This window comes from Acanthopagrus latus, chromosome 14, assembly GCF_904848185.1.
Source record: "Acanthopagrus latus isolate v.2019 chromosome 14, fAcaLat1.1, whole genome shotgun sequence".
In the NCBI taxonomy this organism is placed as follows: domain Eukaryota; kingdom Metazoa; phylum Chordata; class Actinopteri; order Spariformes; family Sparidae; genus Acanthopagrus; species Acanthopagrus latus.
Genome location: NC_051052.1, coordinates 18,429,348 through 18,452,453, shown reverse-complemented (window position 1 = coordinate 18,452,453; position 23,106 = coordinate 18,429,348). Strand labels below are relative to the sequence as shown.

Genomic DNA, 23,106 nt, shown 5'->3' with positions numbered 1-23,106 from the left:
TTGTAAGGGCTGTAGAGTGGCACTATCCACACTTCATACTGTTAGCATTTTATCTATTTTTTTATTTTTATTTTTTCTTATATTGGCACTATCCACACTTCATACTGTTAGCATTTCTTAGTGGCACTATCCACACTTCATACTGTTTGCATTTTTTTCATTTATTTATTTATGTAGAGTGGCACTATCCACACTTCATACATTAGCAGTCGTTTTCATTAATTAATTAATTTATTTTTAGAGTGGCACTGTCCACACTTCATACTGTTAGCATTTCTTAGTGGCACTATCCACACTTCATACTGTTAGCATTGCTTAGTGGCACTATCCACACTTCATACTGTTAGCATTTCTTAGTGGCACTATCCACACTTCATACTGTTAGTATTTCTTAGAGTGGCACTGTCCACCCTCCATACCTACAACACACCTCCCTCTGCCTGTTCACTTCATACTCACACAGACACACACACACACTTGGTGTCTGAGCTGCAGGAGCATCAACACCACCGACAGGACGAGCTGTCAGTGATCCTGACCCGGATAATGTCGCTCATCATCCACCTTTTAACAGCTTTGGGTGAGTTTGTTCTTATATTTTGAAGGTTTTTTTTCTGAGCTGTTTTCATCTCACTGGCTTGGTTCTCCTCTTCTGGAGCTGCCAGAAGTTCTTCTTACAGCAACAACACATGTAATCAGAGCCATATGAGAGTCATTATTCACCGTTTCACTGCAGAAATTATGGGGAAAGGTGAAGCTGCTGAAGGAAAGTCTGACAGCGAAGTATAACTTTATCTACAGGGAGTGCATGTGACTTTAATTTAAAGGAACTGACAGCAAGTTTTTCTCAACCTCTGGGTTTCACAACTGAAAACAAGTCAGGCTGAACAGTTTCATAAGAGGATACCTGTTTTTATAGGATATTAAATGTTTTTATAGGAGGCTCCCTGTTGTTATAAGAGGATATCTTGCAGGATATCATGTTCAGGACTGACAGTTGTCTCCCTCCCTGCAGCCCTGTGCTGTCCTGTCAGGGCTCAGTTTCCAGAGTTTGCAGATGTTTGCACGGAGGGCAGCTGTTATCCCGCCACAGGTGACCTGCTGATCGGCCGGGCACACAAACTCACCGCCTCCTCCACCTGCGGCGTGAAGAAGCCGGAGCGCTTCTGCATCGTCGGACACCTGGAGGTAAGAAAAAGAGCTGCTGGGAAACTGAACGCTCTGAGATGTGGAGGTTGATTTTTCTGGATAAATAGTCCAAAATTCAGATATTTGGGAGCCACTTGAGAGCAACAATCATTAATAAAAGGTCAATTTCATTGTTAATAAACATTAAAATACTGTATAAACCGTCTAACAAGCAACTGTTTATTGTAAAGTTGCATCTCAAGTTTATAATAATTTGTAAATGATCATTAAATACTGTTTAAACATTATTCAAGGGACCATTTGATGTTTATAAATTGTCAAATAAACAGTTTACAAAGCAGCTCAAAGTTTGTTTAGAGTCTAAAATAACTATAATTAATTATGGTTGTTCTCGAGATTCGCATAGTTTCTTTTGTAGCTGATCTTTGAGACATGAAGTCGATAAAAAAACAGTTTTCTCTCATTATTTTTGTGTATTCTAGAGTTTTATTTAACAATCTTTTGACGAATATTTACTGTCATCTTACAGTTTAAGTTTATACCTCCAACCCAACCAGACATCATTCAACTTCTTGGATATTTAACAATCAAATTCAAAGATCATGAAAGACGTAGTTCTGGTGCAAAACTCCTGATTTTAAGAGACTTCATGACGGTTTGTCTCGTGAACTTGAACTGGAAGGATAATTTCACCGTTTGTAGCTAAAATGAAACTACACAGCACAAGAAAAGTTTCTTCTGTTCTTCGATCTTTAGTTTTTCTGCTTGTATCTCTTCTGTGACTGTAAAGTGAAACCAAGCGAGCGAACTTTATTCAAACATGATTTACGGGAAGAAGAAAGAGACAGAAAACAGTGAGCAGAAGAAGAAACACGTCTACAAAGTTATAAATCAAGTCAAAGAGAACAAAGTAGTGTCTGTAGATCAGATTTCCCCCAGCGCGACGATAAAGATATGAAATCAAAGACTTTCATTAGTTTACATGCATTCCTTCACAGACACTGTATGAAGTGTTTCATGTGTCTGTAGGAGATGTGAGAAGATAAATGTGGCGATGATGAACAATAATCACATTTCAAACTGACTTATAAACATAAAATATTCTTATCAGGACATTGTGATAATCTGAACTGAAATTTAAATCGAGAGTTCTGGATATAACAGATAGATGTTCGACTTCTCTTATAATTGATGTACGTCTGCATCCGTTTCCTCCTGTAAATATATTTTATGTGTCCCAGTAAAATAAATCAGGCTGCAACTAATGGTTCCTATCATTCGCTCAATTAATTGATTAACTGAGTCTATAAAATGTCCGAAAATGGTGAAATCTGTCGATCAGTGACGTCCTCGAACTTCTTTTTTTGTCCACAACTCCGAGATCCTCAGTTTACTGTCAGCTTTAAGATTTAAATAAAGTTTTAATTTAAACCTGATGTATGTCGACAGTATTCAGCCAGACTGGAATCAAAACAATGAATAATAATTACCCTCCTGGCAAGAGCGCAGCTTTAATTAGAACAAATAAACATGCTAAACTTTGGATTTAATTAAAAAATGAAGATGATTTTCTCTGTATTTTGTCAGAACAGTGAACAGAAAGTGTGTCAGTTCTCTGAAAACTGCATTTTTATGCTAGAAACTTAACTGTAGGATCACGACAGAGCTGTGACAAATCATCGATTAATCAATTAGTTATCAACTGAAACTTAATCAGCAACTATTTATTTATCTAATCAATCTGTTTCAGTCATTTGTTTCAGAAGTAAAGGTCAGATTTCTAGCCGAGGGCCTGGATTAGGATGAAAACTGATTATAAATACGCTGAAAGTTTACATCAGGTTGCCAGGTTGGGTGTCTGTGCTGCGTCTCTATTCACTATGCACACACACACACACACACACACACTTAAATCTCACATTATTGCACTGTGTGAACAATCAACACAAGTTTCTCAACTTCTCCGAGCTCTCTGCCAAAACCTCTCTGTGTTGAAATGTGAGCTGAGTGCTTCCACTCAGAAAAAGAGAAAAATGTCTCCTCCCTCCTCCTCCTCCTCCTCCTTCCTCCTTCCTCCCTCCTCATCTCATGCTTGAGGACTGTGCTCATCCTCAGGAAGCTCGGCCGCGTCCCTGATTTCATAAGGACGCCATTCACAGCGCGAACCGGCCGAGGGGATGTCTGATAAAGAGAGAGCATCCCCTGCCTCGCCCCCGGACCACATGCACACAGGGACGGGATTGTGAGGAGCACAGCGCTTTTATTGTGGCGAGGAATGTCTGAACTCCCACTCGACAAGACAGCGAGCAGATAACTGTACACTGTCACACACACACAGACAGACGCACAATGTTGTCCAGATCGTTTTCACGTCGAGCTCAGACTAATAGCCGGTTGATTGATGAGCTGACAGTTAATCACCAGAAATGTCAAAAACGTTGCTGATTCCAGCTTTTCAGATGTGATTATTTTACTTATTTTATTGGGCAGTCGACTGAATATCTTTGGGTTTCAGGGCAAAACACTTTGAAGTCACCACCTTTGTAAGATGGGGATTAGTCGCTATGTTGTGACATTTTAGGGAGCGATTAATGAATGATTGGAGAAGATAATCCACAGATTAACAGATGAGAATGCTCCTAGTTTCTGTCTGAGGTTAATAACACAGCCGATCTCTGGCTTTATTTAAAAAAGTTACAAATTCAGACTTTAAATCAAGTTGATAAATCGTTAAAGTGAATTATGATACTCAATCCAAACTTGTCAAAGCACTTTGGGATGGAGGCTGACTCATCCTACCATCCCAAATCATTAGTTTTTCGACATATCAGCTTGATTTAAGGTCTGATTTTGTGATTTGTGACAGAGATCGGCTGTTTTATCAACCTCGGGCTGCAACTCGGAGTATTCTCATCAGTCAATCTGTGGATTATCTTCTGGAATCATCGATTAATTGCTCCTTAGAATATCACAACATAGCAACAAATGCCCGTAATACAAAAGTGTGATATATATAATCTCATGCACGTTTGAGTTGTATCGTCCAGCAGAAATCTCATTCCCGTAACTTTGGGCCGGTTTAGAGGTCAGAGAGACTAAATGTTGTCTTTGTAATTTGAGCGCAGTGACCCTTTAACACTCTCTGCGCTCTGTGTCCGTCAGGAGGAGAAGAAATGTTTCGTGTGCGACTCCAGCAAGATGTACGACGAGGACAACAACCACGTCAGCCACACCATCGAGAACGTGGTCACGACCTTCGCCCACAACCGCCTGAAGACCTGGTGGCAGTCCGAGAACGGTGAGAACGCCTGAGACGCTCCCGCTGACGCTGTTCTCATGGGAGCTCGGTAATAATGACAAGACAGGAGATCACAGAGCTTCTCGCTGCAGCCAATCACAAGAGGGCTGGGCTGGACGGTGGGGGGGGCGGGACTTACAGGTGTGCTGAGGAGAACAGGTGTGCTGATAGGAAACAGATGTGTGTCATCACTCGAACACACACGGGCCTTTAAAGTGGGTGAAAAGGGGAGTGTGTAATGAGACGGCGGAGGTTCAGAGAGCGCCGCGGTGAGAACGAGGAACAGTTTGTACTCTCACACGCAGGTAGATTCACCTTGACGCCAGGTGTATGAGCTATGATAAGTATAAGGGTATGATTTTTCATAGGGCAATAAAACTGAAAATACTTTCCATATGGATTTCACGGCATAATATCTTATATAAGAGGTGCCTGTGTGGTTAGATAAAGGCTGTCGGAGGCCATTTTCTTACCGTCTTCCTTCGTTTCTTCTTCATGTTCAGTTTTAAGTTACGCTAAATGTGCACCATGTGTCGAGCTGGGGGGGACTGTCGCTGTAATAACATCCTCGATTTGAGCCCAGAGAGAAAGTTCCCATACACGACATGCTCCCACATTCATGCCGCACATGTTTCTCTGTGAATGCTGGGAATCTGTGTGAGGTGTGAGTCATGGAGGGAGCAGCAGCCAGCAGTGCAGATGTGTCTGAAACAGCAGGAAGCTCGCAGACTCAAGATGGCTTTGCTTGGGATTTCCTAATTCCCTCGCAGTAGTCCTTCAGTTACACTTTCCAAGCTGGTTTGTAGCCGACCAGCTGCTGTTAAAGCTCAAATTTAGCTCATTAATACAGGTTTAAAACATTGGGATCACTTAAGTAAAACGAAACAAAACCTGGATGTACATTTTTACAGTAACGGCCGGTTAGTGTTCGCTGACTAAACTAGCTGAATGAAACTTACCTTGCTAATGTTATGTTATTTTGCCAAGCTAATTGTCAGTTAGCTAACTTGTTTACATCTACAGTTACTGGAAAGACTTTAAATTACACATCACAAAAACACAACAGGCACACACCGTAGATCATAAATGTTGTGTCAGCAACTCTTACATCTGCAGGTGTTACAAAGCAAACTCTAGCTAGCTTACTGACAGAGCTGAGGCTACGTTAGCTCGCTAATGACTGTAGTATAGCGTGATGGATTTACATATCTGATGTTAAACCAGGTAAATACTGTTAAAAATGATGCTAAGTGGGAATTTTAAGTACGAATAACACAAGAAACCACAAATGACACATCTTAATGACTTTGGCAGACGTTGGTAAGGTTAGCTTAACCATGAACCAGCTCTGTGAGGATGTAGCCTAGCATGCTAACTGCCAGGGTCTGCATGCTAGTATGCTCAAAATGCTGCTTTTTAGCAAGCGTATGTTCAGCATCTTAGTTCATCATGTTAGCATGCTAGCATTTGCTGATGTAGCCTGCGTGGCTAATGGCTAATAGTGACAATTTTGTAAGTATCTGGTCAAACTTGAGTATTTTTTTTGTTTGATTTTAAATCTAGTCAGTAAGCAAGTAAGTAATTAGTGTGTGTGCAAGTTACAGCCGACAGATGAAGCAGCAGGACTCTTATATTTTCTATATCTATCTATATTTATTGGTTGATGTGCAACAGCAATACACACGACATGGCCGGGTTCAAACACAGAACAAGTGAGGAAGCCTCCTGTCAGAGTCAAGTGATCACAGCCGGGTATTTCCCTTCTCGCTGATCCGATGATCAGGTGACCTTCTGGCGGGGAGCTCCTGACAGTAACTCACCCTGAGGGGAGAATCCGTGTCCATGCTGGATGTTCACGGTCGTTCATCCCCGTAGTTGTTGAGATTGTTTCTGTTCAAACCGAAGTGGTGGACTGACCGAATGACCTGTTTCACTGCTAGGTTTGTTGTCTTTAATTGGACATGATGAACTGAACATTTCTTTGGTTTTACTGGTGCAAAGTAGCTGGTAGGATTTAGAAAATAGGAGCAACACAATCCAGAACTGGAGCTTTCGATTGATTAGATTCGTATGTGGGCGCGACTGAAGAGCCAGCTCATAAACATGAGCAGAAAGAGTCTGTAAACCTTCGAATGAGAAAGAGAAAAGTCTGCAGTGTGTCGACAGCTTTAACACTGAGGTTTAAATGAGAGGAAATCAATAAAGAGAGATTTGAACTGTTAATTTCCTGTGTGGTCGGTGTGTCTCTTTGTCTTCCAGGTGTGGAGAACGTGACGATCCAGCTGGACCTGGAGGCCGAGTTTCACTTCACACACCTTATCATGACCTTCAAGGTGCCTGTTCTCCCTCTCACACACACACACACACACAAACACACATATATCAGACGAACACTCACGGCACGGAGATAAACACAGCGTCGGACAGCTGCAGTGGAGGAATGTGGAAAATCATTTTTGGTCTCTGGAGAACGGTGGGAAAAGAAGAAGGGGGAGGGAGAGGATGAGTTTGGATCTCATGGTCGGCCGTGACGGCGGCCAGCTGGATTCGCGCCCCTCGTTGATATACATTGTTACTCTACACACACTCGTGAAGACATTTTCCATGTGTGTCCGGTCGCATCCTGTTTGGGGGTTAGATGGCAGGAACGCTCGACTTAATGAAGCACTTTTAAAGTTACAGGAAAATGTTCTTCACACAATTAAGACAAGACGAAATTAAAGCCACAGAACAAGAGCAGACACAGAGAAACACAAAGAAATATTAAAGAGTTTGAGTAACTATTATTTTATTACAATCAGAGTAATTGAGTTTGATTTTCTTGGTTATTTTATACAGAAAGTTGTGTGTGAAGTCCTAAAACAAAGGAACAGGTAATTAGTTGGGATGAATCGGACGTTAATGACAAGAAAGAAAAGCTCATAAAACGATGATACATGAACAGGTAATAATAATTATGATACTTATACACGTGTATCAATCGTCTCCGCTGTCCGTTTCTGTCGACAGACGTTTCGGCCGGCTGCCATGGTGATCGAGCGCTCGATGGATTTCGGGAAGACGTGGCAGGTTTATCGTTACTTCGCCTACGACTGTGAGTCGTCTTTCCCCGGCGTGTCGTCCGGGCCGCTGGCCAAAGTGGACGAAGTCATCTGTGACACCCGTTACTCAGACATCGAACCGTCCACCGAGGGAGAGGTGAGTCTACCTCGTATTTATTTACCTTTTAAATGACATTTTTGAGGGTTTTTCTGTTCAAAAGAGTCTCTGATCTCTGACTTTTTAAGAAAAGGGCTCATGAATTTCTTTCTCTTTAAGGTGATATTTCGGGTGCTGGATCCCGCCTTCGAGATTGAGGATCCCTACAGCCTGAGGATTCAGAGTAAGTTGCTCCTAAACTGAGACTGCAGGTTTGCTTCCTTTTTGGCTTTGACTTTACACACCTGGTACCAAAGTTAATAAAATAATCAAGAGATAGACTGAACTGTAACAGTGACCTGACCTCTGACCTCTGGAGAAACAGACAAAAGACAACAAACAGTGATCTAATGACAGTATAAAGATGATTCCTAGTAGATTTGAGTCATCTGCAGTCCAGGTAACAGCTACCTGGAGCAGATTTGTGGCGGTCAGAGGTCAGACATGATGGAATTTCACATGTGGAAGCAACTCGGCCTCTGTACACTCACCTACATCCAGACTCAGACACACACACACACACACTTCCAGAGGCCTCATGTCAGGTATGTGGTGAATGCTGAGTGTGTGTGAGGAGCGGTCTGAAACTCACCGAGAAACTTGTGTTTACAGAAGAGAATTAATGAGAAACTGTTGTTACGATGCCGCTGAGCAAGGCACTTGGACTTTCCTGGGTTAACCGATCTCCTCCGTGTTTGTGTTCAGACATGCTGAAGATCACGAACATCCGCACAAAGTTCATCAAGCTCCACACACTGGGCGACAACCTGCTCGACTCCCGCGACGAGGTGACGGAGAAGTACTACTACGCCCTCTATGACATGGTCGTCCGCGGCAACTGCTTCTGTTACGGCCACGCCTCCGAGTGCGCCCCGATCGATGGAGCGCCGACCGGAGCCGAGGGCATGGTACGTCAAACACATGTTCAATGTTTCCTATGTTTTAGATCCCAAAACATACAGTTAGTGTTCATATATTTTGTGTGTGCAGGTCCACGGACGTTGTGTGTGTAACCACAACACAGAGGGACTGAACTGTGAGCGCTGCAGGGACTTCCACCATGATCTGCCGTGGAGACCTGCCGAGGGACGAAACACCAACGCCTGCAAGAGTAAGAACACAGTATTCACTTCTATGTCTGTTTTTTCTGTTGATGAGAAGATGGATACCACTCTCAAGTCTGTGTGTGCGTTAACGTGGAGCTACAGCTAACGTTAGCATGCGACTAGCTTATTTTAAAGACCAAAAATAGGATGACAGAGTTAGCCAGGCTCTGACTTAAGGTAACAAAAACCTCCAAAGCTCACTTATCAACATTTTATATCTAATTTGTTTCATCTTTATTAAAAGATATTATGTAAAAACATCAACTAATGTATGCTAGCTGCTTCCCCTCAGCTTCCAGTCTTCATGTTAAGCTAAGCTAACAGATACAGAAGAGCTAGCCAGCCTCTTTCTACCTAAACAAAAACCTCAAAAATAAAATCACTAATCAACACTTTATATCTCAAATGTTTAATCTGTGTTAAATTTACAAAAAACTATAAAACTCATTAACTCATTAATCGACATATTATACTGTATTTTCTTTGTTTAATTAGCGTCAAAATATTACCATAATTATGCTAGCTGATTCCTCGTTCCATGCTAAGCTAAGCTAACTGGCTACCTGTAGCTTCACATTTGGCATACAGTCACATGAAATAATAAATAAATACTTACAGATATGAAAAATACACAATAAATATATAGTTTACAAGCGTAAACGTCTATTGTAAAGTGAAATAACAGCCATGTTTTCACGGGAAGAACCACCATTAAATCCAGCACTTTTGTCTGCTTCCTTCTCAGAGTGTGAGTGCAACCATCACTCCACCTCGTGTCACTTCGACCTCGCCGTGTACATGACGACCGGCAACATGAGCGGAGGCGTGTGCGAGGACTGTCAACACAACACGGTGGGCCGGCAGTGCGAGCACTGCGCGCCGTTCTACTTCCAGCACCCGAACCGAGACCTGCGAGACCCAAACGTCTGCGAGCGTAAGTCGTGACCTCTGACCTCTGAGTGCTCCTCTTTAAAGGCCGCTCCACTCATCACATGAAGGGGCTGTTAAAACGTCCTCCTCCGGGACCTTTTCACCATCTGGAGCTGCGATGAAGCCTTTGAAGTAAAAAAAAAGCAGAAAGTAGCCGTTGTTGCATCATGATTGTAATTAGCTGTTAAGTGCTGGTTCCAAGTGGAAACAGAGCTGTAAAATGAAACGCAGCCTCCTTCTCCTCTTTCAAATTACATGCTGCTTTTCCAAGTCTTTGCTTTTCATTATCTTGCCCGTTCTCACACAGAAACATCGCCCTGGACCGGTGATGTTATTACAAGCATCATGTAGAGTCGATAGAAGTCGTTAAGACCGATTACCAGGATTTGTTTTCTTTCTCTCTCCTTCATCCATCTGAGATATTTCAACATGTTCTGACCACACAGCTCTGAAATCGTTGCGCTCTCCAGAGGATTTTGTTTTGTTTCTCTTGCTTCATCATCAGGCCAACTTTTTCTCTCTGGGAAATGTAATATTCTGAACACACCCATTCAGTTTCGACACTGTTTCCTTCTTTCAATTTTACAAATGGACCTAAGACAAAGCTCGAATAACGTTCCTCGGGGTTCATGTGACCCTTTTAAATGATCGCCGATGTGGGAATGAAATGTGTTTACACGGTCGCCCTAAACTTGTTTTTCATGTCCGTGCAGAGTGTAACTGTGACCCAGACGGGTCGCTGCAGGGCGGACTGTGTGACGCTCGGACCGACGTGCAGGCCGGGCTGATCTCAGGTCAGTGTCGCTGCAAAGTCAACGTGGAGGGCGAGCGCTGTGACACCTGCAGACAGGGACACTTCGGGCTGGGACAAGGGCCCGGCGGCTGCTTACGTAAGTCTCAAACAGTGGAAGTACGAGTTTTTAAATTTTATTGTCTGTTTAATATCTCAGTTAATATAAAATATAGATTTTTTTTTCATCGCTCGGCAAACAAAATCCAAAGCAGACAGGCAGACTGACGCAGTTGACTCTGTTGCTTCATTGTCTTGGTGTGTTTTTTGGCAGCTTGCACCTGCAACCCGCTGGGAACTCTGCCGGGAGGAAACCCCTGCAACTCAGAGACAGGAAGTTGCTTCTGCAAGCGCCTCGTTGACGGACACAACTGCGATCAGTGTCTGGTGAGGATACAAACTTTACTGGATATTAGACATGTGTGTCGTCTGTGTGTTTGAACTAACGTCTGTTCTCTGTTCTCGTCTCGATGCAGCCGCAGCACTGGGGTCTGTCCAATGACATGGACGGCTGCAGACCATGTGACTGCGACCAGGGCGGAGCTGTCAACAACAAGTACGTTTAAAGACCACTTTTATTTATGAAGTGATTAATCGATTGATCTGTAAATATAGAGAATATAAACACACCTCTCGGTCCACAGCTGCGACCCTCACTCTGGACAGTGTGAGTGCAGGGAGCACATGTTCGGGCGGCGCTGCGATCAGGTGGAGTCCGGCTTCTACTTCATCGCTCTGGATCACTACACCTACGAGGCGGAGGACGCCAAGCACGGACCTGTGAGTGTTTCTGGTGATGTGTTTAGTGGTGCTTCCACCCAGATATGTAGAGTTAATCTCTGTCTCTCTGTCAGGGTGTGACTGTTGTACCGAGGCCTTACCCTCTGGATCGCAGTCCTACGTGGACCGGTATGGGCTTTGTTAACGTGCCGGAAGGAGCCTACTTAGAGTTCTCCATCAACAACATCCCTGAATCCATGGACTACGACATCCTTATCCGCTATGAGCCGCAGGTAACGTGTTCATTTGTTCAGCAAACAGGTTTCAAAAAGAAGTCTGCGAGATGTTTTGGGACGTGGTCTCAATCAGGACGTCCTCTCCAGCTCAAACCTCTCGTCCAAATACCTAAAAAACCCCAAAATGAGTCAAAGCTTTAAGACAGTAGTCCACAAACACTTGGTTTGAAACTCAGTACTGAGGCTCCATCTTGAATCAATCTTCATCGTTTATTTACCAGATGTGAGAATCCAGAAGAGAGAAAAAAGGAAAAATTAGGTTTCTAAACAGATTTTTTTTGCCTTGCACTATACTGCTTTTAGTTTTCATATCTACTGATTTGTTTATTTAAACATTTAAAACCCAGCTACAGAAGCACAGAATATCTGTACTTGTCTTTATACATTGACAGCTTCCGCAGCAGTGGGAGCAGGTGAACGTCCGAGTGCAGCGTCCCGTCTTCAACCCTCCAAACTACTCCGGTCACTGCAGCAACTCCATCCAGAGTGGAGACGACCAGTCCATCTCTCTCCCACCTGGATCCAGGTAACACATCACGTTACGTGTCTCCGTCTGCAGCAACGTGTCCTACACACACACCCACACCCACACACACACACACACACACACTGACTCCACGTTGTGTTTCAGACACATGTTGCTGGTGAGGCCGATCTGTTTCGAGCAAGGACTGAACTACACGGTCCGACTCAGCCTTCCTCTCTACTCGTCCATCAGCGCCGTCCAGAGCCCGTACACGCTCATCGACTCTGTACGTTTGAGTTGATTAACTCGTACATTCCCAACTCTCAGACAAACAGCACTTTTAATTTAGCAACCTAAACATCTGAAATAATAAACGCTCCTCTCCATTCCTCCTTCTAACCTGTGTTTTTGTTATGGCTTCCCTCCTCTCCATCGTCTCCTGATAGCTGGTGTTAATACCGCGGGTCAGGGAGCTGGACATGTTCCATGGGATCGACGGCGAGGGAGCGTGGGATACGTTCCAGCGCTACCGATGTCTGGAGAGCAGCCAGAGCGTCGTCAAAAGCCCCATGACCGACATCTGTAACGACTACATCTTCAGTGTCTCCGCTCTGCTGCATAAAGGAGCCATGGGTACGAAGTTTTAATGAGTTTCTGTGCTCTGGTTTTTGATTTTACAACGAGACAGGATGTGGGGAATTTATTAAATCTCGGCTTTTCTCCCAGCATGCCAGTGTGACCCTCAGGGTTCCCTCAGCGCCCTGTGTGACCCCAGTGGAGGTCAGTGTCGGTGCCGACCCAACGTCATGGGGAGGAACTGTGACCACTGTGCTCCTGCTACCTTCCTCTTCAGCCCCGCCGGCTGCAGACGTAAGTAAAGGCCGTAATCCTGCAAGCTGATAATAAACCCAGAAGAAAGACGTGTAGTGAGTCACGTTTTGTCCCTCAGCTTGCGAGTGCGACCTCCGCGGCTCAGTCACCGCCATGTGCCACGAGGCGACGGGCCAGTGCGAGTGCGTCTCAGGGGCGACGGGGCGCCAGTGTTCCCACTGCCTGCCGGGCTTCTGGGGCTTCCCTCAGTGCAGACCGTGTAACTGTAACGGCCACAGCGAGTACTGCCACCCTCAGACCGGAGAGTGTCAGGGCTGCAGGGACTTCACCACCGGACACCACTGTGAGAGGTGCGGCTGAACGTCTGTTGGGTTTCATGCATGGAGTTCAATTTCAATCGATCGGAGGTTACAGTCAAAGGATGTCGGTGTCTCTCAACTCCCTACAGGTGTCTGGACGGTTACCATGGCGACCCAGAGCTGGGTTCAGGTGACCACTGTCGCGCCTGCATGTGTCCCGATGGGCCGCGCAGTGGACGGCAGTTTTCCGACAGCTGTTACCTGCTGGGTAACCAGCTGGTGTGTGTGTGCAGCTCGGGCTACAAAGGTACACACACACACACACACACACACACACACACACAGGTAACATGTCACAGCATTCACCACGAACAGATTTGTTTTCGTGTAAACAGTCTCTCAAAGCATCACACGTCTTCACTTCAAGGCCTCTTTGAACTGTAAACACGGCGCCTCACTTCCTGTTTCCTGTTGTCGCCCTCCTCCAGGTGCCAGGTGTGATCAGTGCGCTCCGGGTTATTTCGGGAACCCTCTGGTGCCCGGCGGGCGCTGCCTGCCCTGCCAGTGCAACAACAACATCGACATGCACGACCCGGGGTCCTGCGACGCTCGGACCGGCGCCTGTGTGAAGTGCCTGCACCACACTGAGGGCTACGCCTGTCAGCACTGCAAACTGGGTTACTACGGCAACGCTGGCACGCAGAGCTGCAGGAGTGAGTACAGATGTGGATGTGACACCACTGAGTTACTTTACATACACACACACATATATATAATACAATTTAGCATGTTTGAGCGGCACATTTGGAGAAGGAGTGACCAAACTTTTCTCCAAAGGCCAAATCTAATATTTTGTTAAAGCTCTGATGCAAAATGGTTCTTGGATCTGAAGTGAGACCTACCCACAGTGCAAACCACCATCAGGGTCCAGAGGTCAACACTTGTTGAACTCGATGTCTTCCCTCCTCTGTGCAGAGTGCATGTGTTACCCGATGGGCACGGCTCCTCAGGCCTGTTCCTCCCCTCACGACTGTCAGTGCGATCAGCTCAGCGGTCAGTGTCCCTGCCAGCCCAACGTGGTCGGTCAGAACTGCGACCGCTGCGCTGCCGATACGTGGAACATCGCCAGCGGAACGGGCTGCCAGCGCTGCGACTGCGACCCCGACCACTCCTACGGATCGTCCTGTAATGAGGTGAGTCAGAATCTGCGACGAAAAACAAGATCCACAACCTTCAGTCCCAGCTTGAGTTTGCATCATTTCCTGTATCACTGCATTAACGCAGCTGCCGGGGACGGGTTAGGACATTTTCCAAACAATCCTCATTGAGAGTGAAGCTGCAGGGCGGCTGTTAGTCACTGTGACCAACCATCTAATCACTGAAACCTGTTTGTGTGGATTTGTTGATATATGGACTCCAGCTGTTTGGGAATTTCCTCTCTCTCTCTGTTTTTCTTCAGCTCTCTTTTCCAGTTGTGCACACTGAAACATAAAGAGCTGTGTGCTCACACTCTCACACAAACATTCGGGTTTCTGTGTTTACTGGCTGCTCTCCATCAGAGGAAGGAAGTCTCAGAATACACAGAGGAATAACTGAATACACATTTCTGCGAGAGGAGCGAGTCGTAGCAAACAATGAAGCTCCGTCGCGTCTGCAACTGAACGGAAAGACATGAAACAGAGAATGAGACCAAAGGTTTTCTCACTCGTACCGCTTAACATTTGTTGACCTGTTGCTCTTCGTGTCATGTCGTTCCTGAAGGTCACAGGTCAGTGCTCCTGCAAACCAGGTTTTGGTGGCAAGACGTGTCGGGAGTGCAGAGAGCTCTTCTGGGGGGATCCAAAGGTCAAATGTCAAGGTAGGTCGTCATCAGAAAAAAGTGAAAAGCGCCTTAAACCTGCATCTTTTCTGACTGGTTTCAAAAAGAAGTCTGATTGTATGTTAGCTTATGAGAAAATGACCCTACTTCTCACTTGATTTATTACCTCAGTAAACAGTTTCCTGATTAGTTTATGGTCTCAATCACTAGTTTCAAGTCTTCTTCAATACAGCATGATGCTCATTTTGCAAATTATGGTCCCATTTAGAGTAAAACAGACGATAAATCAGGGAATTATTTAGCGTTCTCGGTCAGATCAAATCAGGATATCCTCTCCAGCTCCTCGTGTCCAACTGTGTCACTTCTGACTACATAAAACCAAGATGGAGACGGCCGTCATACCAAACTCAAGGCTTAAAGCGGTCCACATACCAATAGGTGGGGTCACAGTGAAGTTACACTAGAAACCAACGAGCCAAATTCATCACTCAACGTGCAACGAAGGATCTGAATCTTTACAGGCTTTTGTAAAATGCTATTACAGACTGTTTCAATCAGTGTTTTACAATAACTGTAGAACAAACTGCCTCACAATAAAAAACACAACACCTTTAAAACACAAAGAAAGACAAGAAAAGAAAAACAGCCATAAAAACCAAACACATGATCAGACACAAGGACAGTAAATCTGGTTAAATGTCATGAAGGGAAATCACAAAAAAGATAAAGAAATTAACTCGTCCTTGAAACGTTTCCAAGAAAAAACAGGATGGAACCGCCGATTTAACATGTTTGTCTAAGTTTTGATCAAAAAGCTCTTTGATATTTTGGAATTTGCACAATCTTGACTTCAGATCAGCAGTAGGAAATGTAATGATGTTCGGCCAGGACTTAGACTGCAGCTGTATTCTCTTCCTGCTTTTCTTCGGGACCGTCTGACATTAATTCTGCTCCTCAGGACGTGAAATATATTAACAGATTAGCTGAGGTTTGGTAAAGGACCAGGAACATGTCGCTGTTTACCAGATAAGGATGTGAACGCTATTCGAGAGCCTGAAATGTCACGGTGACTGTTTCGTTTCACAGCGAGGAAGTTGTTCTGGAGTACAGAGCCAAAACACTGGAAAACAACCCGACTGAACTGTGCTCTCGTGTTTTTAAAGCTCAGTTCTCAGGGGATACGATTCCCCTCAGTGACGATGAGCTTCATATTATTGTTTCCATGTTTTTCTTCTTTTTGTCCGTGTGTGTGTGTTTGCAGCTCGTTACGTACGAGGAAGCGTACCAGTGGTGACTGCAGATCGGTTGTGGATTGAGTTGGTTTTGTCAGACAGTGATTACACGTCGGCTCGTTATCTCTCCCCGATTCCAAAATAGTTTCATTGTGTGTCGAACAAACTGCCGGAGAAATGAAGCGTCTCACAGTAGCTGGCTCACGCTGAGAGGAAGAGAGAGGGAGTAGTGAGGAGAAAAAAAAGAGAGGAGAGGCGAGGAGAGGAGAGGGAGGGGATCTGAGAATGACCTCTCCTTCTCTACACATGAGAACCAGATGTTCTCCAGATCTCCCAGGCGTCCCATTTTCGTCACGCACCAACGCCCAGAGGACCCGGGAATCCTGAATGATTCCCGCCGTATTCCCAGAAGCTCTCCTGAGCTGTTAAACCAGCTGGACCCCTCGCTTTTTCTATCTGCACAGATGATTCGCTAATTCGCAAATTCGCGGGAAATCTTGAGCACTCGACTGAGAAATGTGTGGGCGTAAACGTGTGAGAGGGATTTGATGATAAATCCGCCGCAGCTGAGGTCGTTCTGATATCCACACTCAGGTGTCAAGAGGTTAAAACTTTTGTTTTGTCGGCATCTTTGCAAGAAAGGTTGGATTTAATGCTTCACTGTAAATGGACAATAATCACCATTTATGTTCTCGCCCTGAGGTGTAATGTTTCACCGTGACAACCCTCAACTTCTGCTCCATAAATCACACAAATAAGTGCTGGAAACTGACGAAAACCTCCCAAATGCTGCATTCCTCGTTCCCGACTTACACCAAACCTCCTCCTCCTCCTCCTCCTCTTCCTCTTCCTCCTCCTCTTCTTCCTCCTCCTCCTCCTCCTCCTCCTCCTCCTCTTCTTCCTCCTCCTCCTCCTCCTCCTCCTCCTCTTCCTCCTCCTCCTCCTCCTCCTCCTCCTCCTCCTCCTCCTCTTCTTCCTCCTCCTCCTCCTCTTCCTCCTCCTCCTCCTCCTCCTCTTCTTCTTCTCCTCCTCTAAAGGAGGGAACTCAACACGGTGGAGGGGGTCAGTTTGACCTTCGAGGTCACGTTCACGTCCAAGTTTATTTACTGGAGTCAGCAGAGGTTGAATAACTGTTTATGATTTAAAGGATAAGTTCACCCAAAAGTGGAAATTCAGTCATTATCTTCTCACCCTGATGTCGATGGAAAGTCAGGTGAAGTTCACGAAAACGTTTCTGGAGGTTCACAGCAAAACAGCGTCATCATTCAAGGCTCCAGAGGCCCCGAGACCCCAAACTGACTGATGGACGAGATGTTTTTTTACACCCTTGACAGCAGTCGAGCTTGAGGTAGCGTCTTTAGCCTTTAGCACTTTTAGATCTCCTGCAGCCACAGTGCAGAATACGGCTGGAAAATGGGTGTAAAAAACACCTTTTCAAATAAACTGCTGGGGACTTGGATACTGAAAGTGCAGATAAGGCTCTGAGTATAAAAAGTGAAAAGTTTCCCTCTGGAAGACGTTTCTACAGGCTATTTCTGTACAAAGCTAACCGAACCTCACGTCATCCATGTTGCTGCTCTCCGTCTCTTTCTATTTCCGTCTTTTTCCGTCGTTTTTGTCTCACCACGTCTGTGTGATATGCACTGAGACGTTAGGAAGGCGCCGTGCAGTGAAGCAAAATAAGGAATATTTTGATTTTTCCTCTTCAGATGCATTAAAGCTAAAGTAACAAGCCTGTTTTGAAAGTGTTCATGGTCGAAAATACAGATATTTGTTGTTAAAATGTAGAGAATAAAAGTAGCCTTGATTGTTTAAGATTCCTTGCGATGATTTTCTTTCTGTCTGTTTCCAGCCTGTGACTGTGACGCTCGGGGAATCTCTAGCAATCAGTGCCATCGTGCGACAGGTCAGTGCACCTGTGTGAAAGGTGTGTCGGGCCTGAAGTGTGACCAGTGTGCCCGGGGCTACCAGGGGGAGTTCCCCTCCTGTGAGCCCTGCCACCAGTGCTTTGCCGTCTGGGACAACGTGGTCGGCGAGCTGACCAATCAAACTAAACGCCTGGAGGCCCAAGTGACGGAGCTCCAGAGCAGCGGCGTGACGGCGCCGTATAAAGAATTAGTCAGCAGTCTGGAGAGGAACGCCAAAGCTGTGAGGGAGATCGTGGAGAGCAACCCTGCAGCGGTGAAGCTGGAGCAGATTCAGGACCTGATGCACGAAATAACGTATGCACAAAAACACAACAAGAAAAGATTTATTTGACACCTTTTTGTTTTATTTGTTGGTTTATTACTGTCTTGCTTCCTCAGTGGTTTGATGTCCTACCTGAACGGGAAGCTGAACACATCGGAGGAAACCTTGGACCTTCTCCACGGGGACGCCAACGCCACCGACGCTAATTTGGACGCACTGACTGACGAGGCCGACCGGCTGGAGCAGAGCGTGAAGGAGCTGAGACAGCAGGTGTACGACGCCAAGAACGCCAACATCCAGGGTGAGAAACCAACTGTAGGAGAACACTGGTGACATCAGCATGTTGCTTTATATTCATGCTTTTTTTTGTAATGTGAAATAAAGCACAATACTCTGAGATGTAGTGAAAGTTTTCCATGTATGTTTCAGGGGCCATGGACACCATTACAGACGCACACAGGCAGTCTATGATGGCGGAGCTCCGCGCCAACGCCTCCACCAGCGATCCTGGAAACACAGTGGAGCGGTCGGCTGCGGTACGGAAAGCCACCGAGGACAAACTGAGCAGCGGTCAGAAGGAGTTCGATCGCAAGCACCAGAGAAATCAGAAGAAGCTCGACAAACTGTCGAATGAGCTGAAGCAGTTGGACCTCGTCTCACTGAGTGAAAAGGTGAGAAACGCAAAAACAAAATATTCTCAGGTGACGATAAATAAACTGATCTGAACCGATTAACGATGTCCTCTCGCTCTCTGCAGACGTGTGGAGGTGCAGCTGAAGGCGACAGCTGCTCCGACTCCTCCTGCGGTGGTTTGGGTTGTCGTGGAGACGGAGCGCCTCAGTGCGGAGGAGAGGGATGCGGTGGCCTCGTCATCACCTCGGAAAAAGCTCTTAAATCAGCCAAAGACCTGGACCAGGAGATCCTGACGGCGATGCAGGAGGTGGACAAGCTCTCCAGGATGGTGAGTGAACATTTTTCACAAGAAATGAAGAATAATTCAAGATGGACGTGAGTTAATCGCTGACGTATGTTCGTGGTCAGGTGTGGGAGGCCAACAACCGTGCAAACGCGGCCAAGGTGAACGCTATGGAGGTGCTGATCAAATCCAACCAGAGCAAAGAGCGGGTGGAGCAGAGCAACGACCAGCTGCGCAACCTCATCAAGGAGATCCGAGACCTGCTGACCAGTGAGTTCACCGCAAACACAAACACTGGACAGTAACTGCAAACAAAAGTGGTGTAAAATGTGAAGATGATAATCACTTTTTTGGATTTTCAATATTTAAAAAGGTGTTTCAGATAAAACAACTTCAGCTCAAAGAATCCACTGTTTTGTTTCTGATATTTCAGATGAAAAAGCAGACGTTTCCGTGATCGAGGCGGTGGCCAACGAGGTGCTGACTCTGGAGATGCCGACCTCGACCGAGAAGCTGCAGGAGCTGACGAAGGAGATCAGGGAGAAGGTCGGCACTCTGACCAGCGTGGAGTCGATCCTCAGTCAGAGCGCCGACGACATCCAGGCTGCTGAGGCGCTGCTGAAACAGGCGAAGGCTGCCAGGTAACATCATCCCGTCTTTATGTTCACAAGATGAGCCTCTCTTACTTCATTAAAACCATAAGACTGTTTACAAGTGAAAAGATTTTATCTCAACTTGTTTTTGTCAGCTTGTTTGCACAGGATATATAAATAAAGTTATGTTTATATAAATAAGACAAACCCACTTTCCTCCATGTGTCCGTCAGTGAGCAGGCGTCCAACATGAAGGACACGGCGGAGGTCGTGAAGGCGGCGCTGGACGAGAGCGAGCGGGCTCAGAACGTCGCCATGGACGCCATCCAGCTGGCTCAGAACAACACTAAAGGCACCCTGGACCTGCTGATCACCGTGAGTTTGACCTCTGACCTCCAAGATTACAGTTCAGTGTTAATACAGAAGTGGTTTTCACCGCTGCATCTGAAAAAAATGTACTCAACACATGAAAAAAAAATCAGTTTTACACATGAAAGAAAAACTGGAAGCTGTGAACTCAGCACACGAACAAAATATTCTTCTGAAAAAGAAAATCTGTACGGAAGCCGAGAACGGCCGTGGAGTTTTCTTCTTTTTTATGCACCGTTATCTTGTGATAACGACTTTTTATCTCGTTATCTCGATATAAAAAAGGTTGTTTTTTGTGATAAAAATTTATTTATTTCATTATCTCGTTATCTCGATATAACAAAAGTGTTTTTTATTTCATAACAAATTAATTTATTTCATTATCTCGATATAACAAAGGTTGTTTTCTTGTGATTCTTGTTTCACTTGCTTTCACACATGAAAAAAACATCAATCATACTTGAATAAAAGATTTACTGAATTTTATTATCTCGTTATCTCGATATAACAAAAGTGTTTTTATTTCATAACAAATTAATTTATTTCATTATCTCGTTATCTCGATATAACAAAAGTGTTTTTATGTGATAACAAATTTATTTATTAATTTATTTCATTATCTCGATATAACAAAAGTGCTTTTATTTCATAACAAATTAATTTATTTCATTATCTCGTTATCTCGATATAACAAAAGTGTTTTTATGTGATAACAAATTTATTTATTAATTTATTTCATTATCTCGATATAACAAAGGTTGTTTTCTTGTGATTCTTGTTTCACTTGCTTTCACATATGAAAAAAACTCAGTTTCAGAAAAAAATTGAAAACAATTTTTTTTTAATCTCGGTTTCACTTGAAAAAAAAACTTGTAATCAAATGTAATCAGTTTCAAAATAAATTGAAAAAAGTATTGAAAAAAAATCTGTTTAACACACGAAAGAAAAACTCCTGGAAAAAAAATTTCATGCATGAGAAAAAGAAATGAGCGATCACACATGAACAAAAGATTTACTCAATTTCATACAAGGAAAAAAATTCATCTGGAAAAAAAAAAAAGTAAAAATATAATGAAAAACATTCTGGAAAAAATATTCAAACAAAAACATACATGAATGAAATATTTACTCAGTTTCACACTTAAAAAATCTGGAAAAATTTTACTCAGCACATGAACAAAATATTCTTCTGAAAAACAAATGTTCTCAATTTTACAAATGAAAATAAAAATGCTCGGATTCACATGTAAATAATTTTTACTGAAAAATTGTTTTACTCAGTTTCACACATGGAAAAAAAAAATCAGACTAAGAATTTGCTTCTTCTGAATTTACTCAGATTCACACATCGGTCAGTTTACATTACTGTGTATTTTTACGTTTGTGTTTCTGTGTGCGTGTCAGGTGGAGTCGGAGACGGCCATGTCGGAGCTGAAGCTCAGTAACACCACGGGTCGTCTGGTCCAGCTGGAGCGGGAGGTCGGGCTGCTGAGGCAGAACAACCTGGAGGTGAACCGGCTGGCGGAGCGGGTCGACTGGATCACAGAACAGGCCAAACAGAACGCAGACGAGGCGCAGCAGGTCTCTTATTTTACCTTCTTTGGGGGACAATTTTGCGCCAACCTGATGATAAAAATCTGCTGCTGTTATCCCAGTAATTTCTGTTTGTTTGTGTGAAGGAGTTTGACGTGGAGGTGAAAGATAAATTCGAGGAGGCGGAGGACCTGGTGGGGGATAAAGGGGAGTCGGTGCTGCAGGCGAGGAGGAAAGCGGACGAACTGCAGCAGGAGGCCAAAGAGCTGCTCGCTCAGAGCAGCGCCAAGCTACAGAGACTCAGCGGTAACCTCACAGTGTTTTCATGTCGCGTGATTTCAGTTTGTTTTTGTGCCTCCCCCAAAAAATCTATATTATCTTAAACAGGCTCAAAACAACAAATCCACATATTTGTTTCGTTCTCTGTGTTTTCAGAGTTGGAGAGAGCCTACGAGTCGAACCAGCGAGTCCTGGAGGCCAGAGCTGCAGAGCTGGCCGAGCTGGAGCGAAAGGTCCGCGGGATCCTGGACGAGATCAGCCAGAAAGTGACGCTGTACAGCACCTGTCTGTGATGATCACCTGGAACGCCGCAGCGCCTCAAACTCTTTAGTGTTTCTCATGTGAACCGGCTGGGATCTTAACAGTGCCAAGGTTTTTTTTTTTTTTTAAATAGCGTTACAAACAATCGCTCCCAGATGATTCCCTCGTATCCTAAAGCTATCAGGACCAAACACTGTAATATGTTTGACACCGTCAGTGCCAACAGGTTTGATTATGTGTGAACCAGCATCTTAACGCCCAGCTGTACCGGACCAGCTGAGCCGACAAGTATTTTAACAATGGAAACAACCAATAAAGTATTGAAGTAACGAGTCCCAAAGGAAACCACTAAAAGCCAATGTGACCTCAGTGCTCCAAACCAAAACTGTGTAGAGAATATACAACAATTTAACTCTATAAGCTACGACAACACGTGTATTTAAATATATGACTGAACATTTTTGACAGAAATATTAAAGTTTTATAAAGTTTTATATGTATACTGAATAAGCCCAAAGATTGAAAACAAAAATCACTGTCTGGACCAAAACAAAGTCATTGTGAATGTTTATGTGACAAGAATTAAATACTGAATTGAAAGTGAAGTTACTGAAGCACCTTGTCTTGTTGTTACACCTGTATTAATCAATATTTTAATACTGCAACCGATTCAAAGTATTTGATTGTGACTAGAGCCTCTTTTATTTCTTTGCTTTGGTTTAAAAGTTAATTAACTTTGTGTGACTGAGCCTGAGCAGCTTTATCGACCTCTGAAAAGCTCCGATAAACTTGAAAAACAGCTGTTTTTGTTGGATTTCTGCCCTCAGTGAC

At 44.4% G+C, this 23,106-nt stretch overlaps 1 protein-coding gene and 1 long non-coding RNA gene across 6 annotated transcripts in view; one reads left to right on the top strand and one right to left on the bottom strand.

The window, feature by feature from the left end:
• LOC119032215 overlaps positions 1–23,106 on the bottom strand; it is a 1,052,400-nt gene that overhangs the window by 379,597 nt on the left and 649,697 nt on the right. The window lies entirely within an intron of this gene.
• Positions 425–22,880, top strand: lamb1b (laminin, beta 1b). Of its 2 annotated transcripts, none has more exons than XM_037121046.1 (33): positions 425–580; positions 1,016–1,188; positions 4,312–4,447; positions 6,707–6,780; positions 7,457–7,645; positions 7,766–7,829; positions 8,351–8,553; positions 8,636–8,756; positions 9,497–9,685; positions 10,395–10,571; positions 10,746–10,858; positions 10,948–11,027; positions 11,116–11,251; positions 11,326–11,484; positions 11,880–12,013; positions 12,119–12,239; positions 12,400–12,586; positions 12,680–12,823; positions 12,903–13,134; positions 13,233–13,390; positions 13,572–13,796; positions 14,059–14,276; positions 14,845–14,941; positions 17,987–18,356; positions 18,441–18,625; positions 18,754–18,995; positions 19,082–19,285; positions 19,366–19,510; positions 19,674–19,881; positions 20,067–20,208; positions 21,607–21,783; positions 21,882–22,041; positions 22,171–22,880. In XM_037121046.1, exons 1-33 carry the CDS (start codon positions 547–549, stop codon positions 22,305–22,307), a joined length of 5,334 nt encoding a protein of 1,777 aa, XP_036976941.1. In that variant the 5' UTR covers positions 425–546; the 3' UTR covers positions 22,308–22,880. The 2 variants fall into 2 exon arrangements, with proteins under 2 accessions (XP_036976941.1, XP_036976942.1); XM_037121047.1 differs by lacking the exon at positions 425–580 and adding an exon at positions 3,265–3,465 and having other exon boundaries at positions 1,055–1,188.

Excerpts from the sequence above, each read along its gene's own strand:
- lamb1b (XM_037121046.1), top strand. The coding sequence starts at position 547 with ATGTCGCTCATCATCCACCTTTTAACAGCTTTGG. Across the intron at positions 7,646-7,765 it reads AACCGTCCACCGAGGGAGAG|GTGATATTTCGGGTGCTGGA; the intron begins GTGAGTCTACCT and ends TTTCTCTTTAAG. Across the intron at positions 14,942-17,986 it reads TCCAAAGGTCAAATGTCAAG|CCTGTGACTGTGACGCTCGG; the intron begins GTAGGTCGTCAT and ends GTCTGTTTCCAG.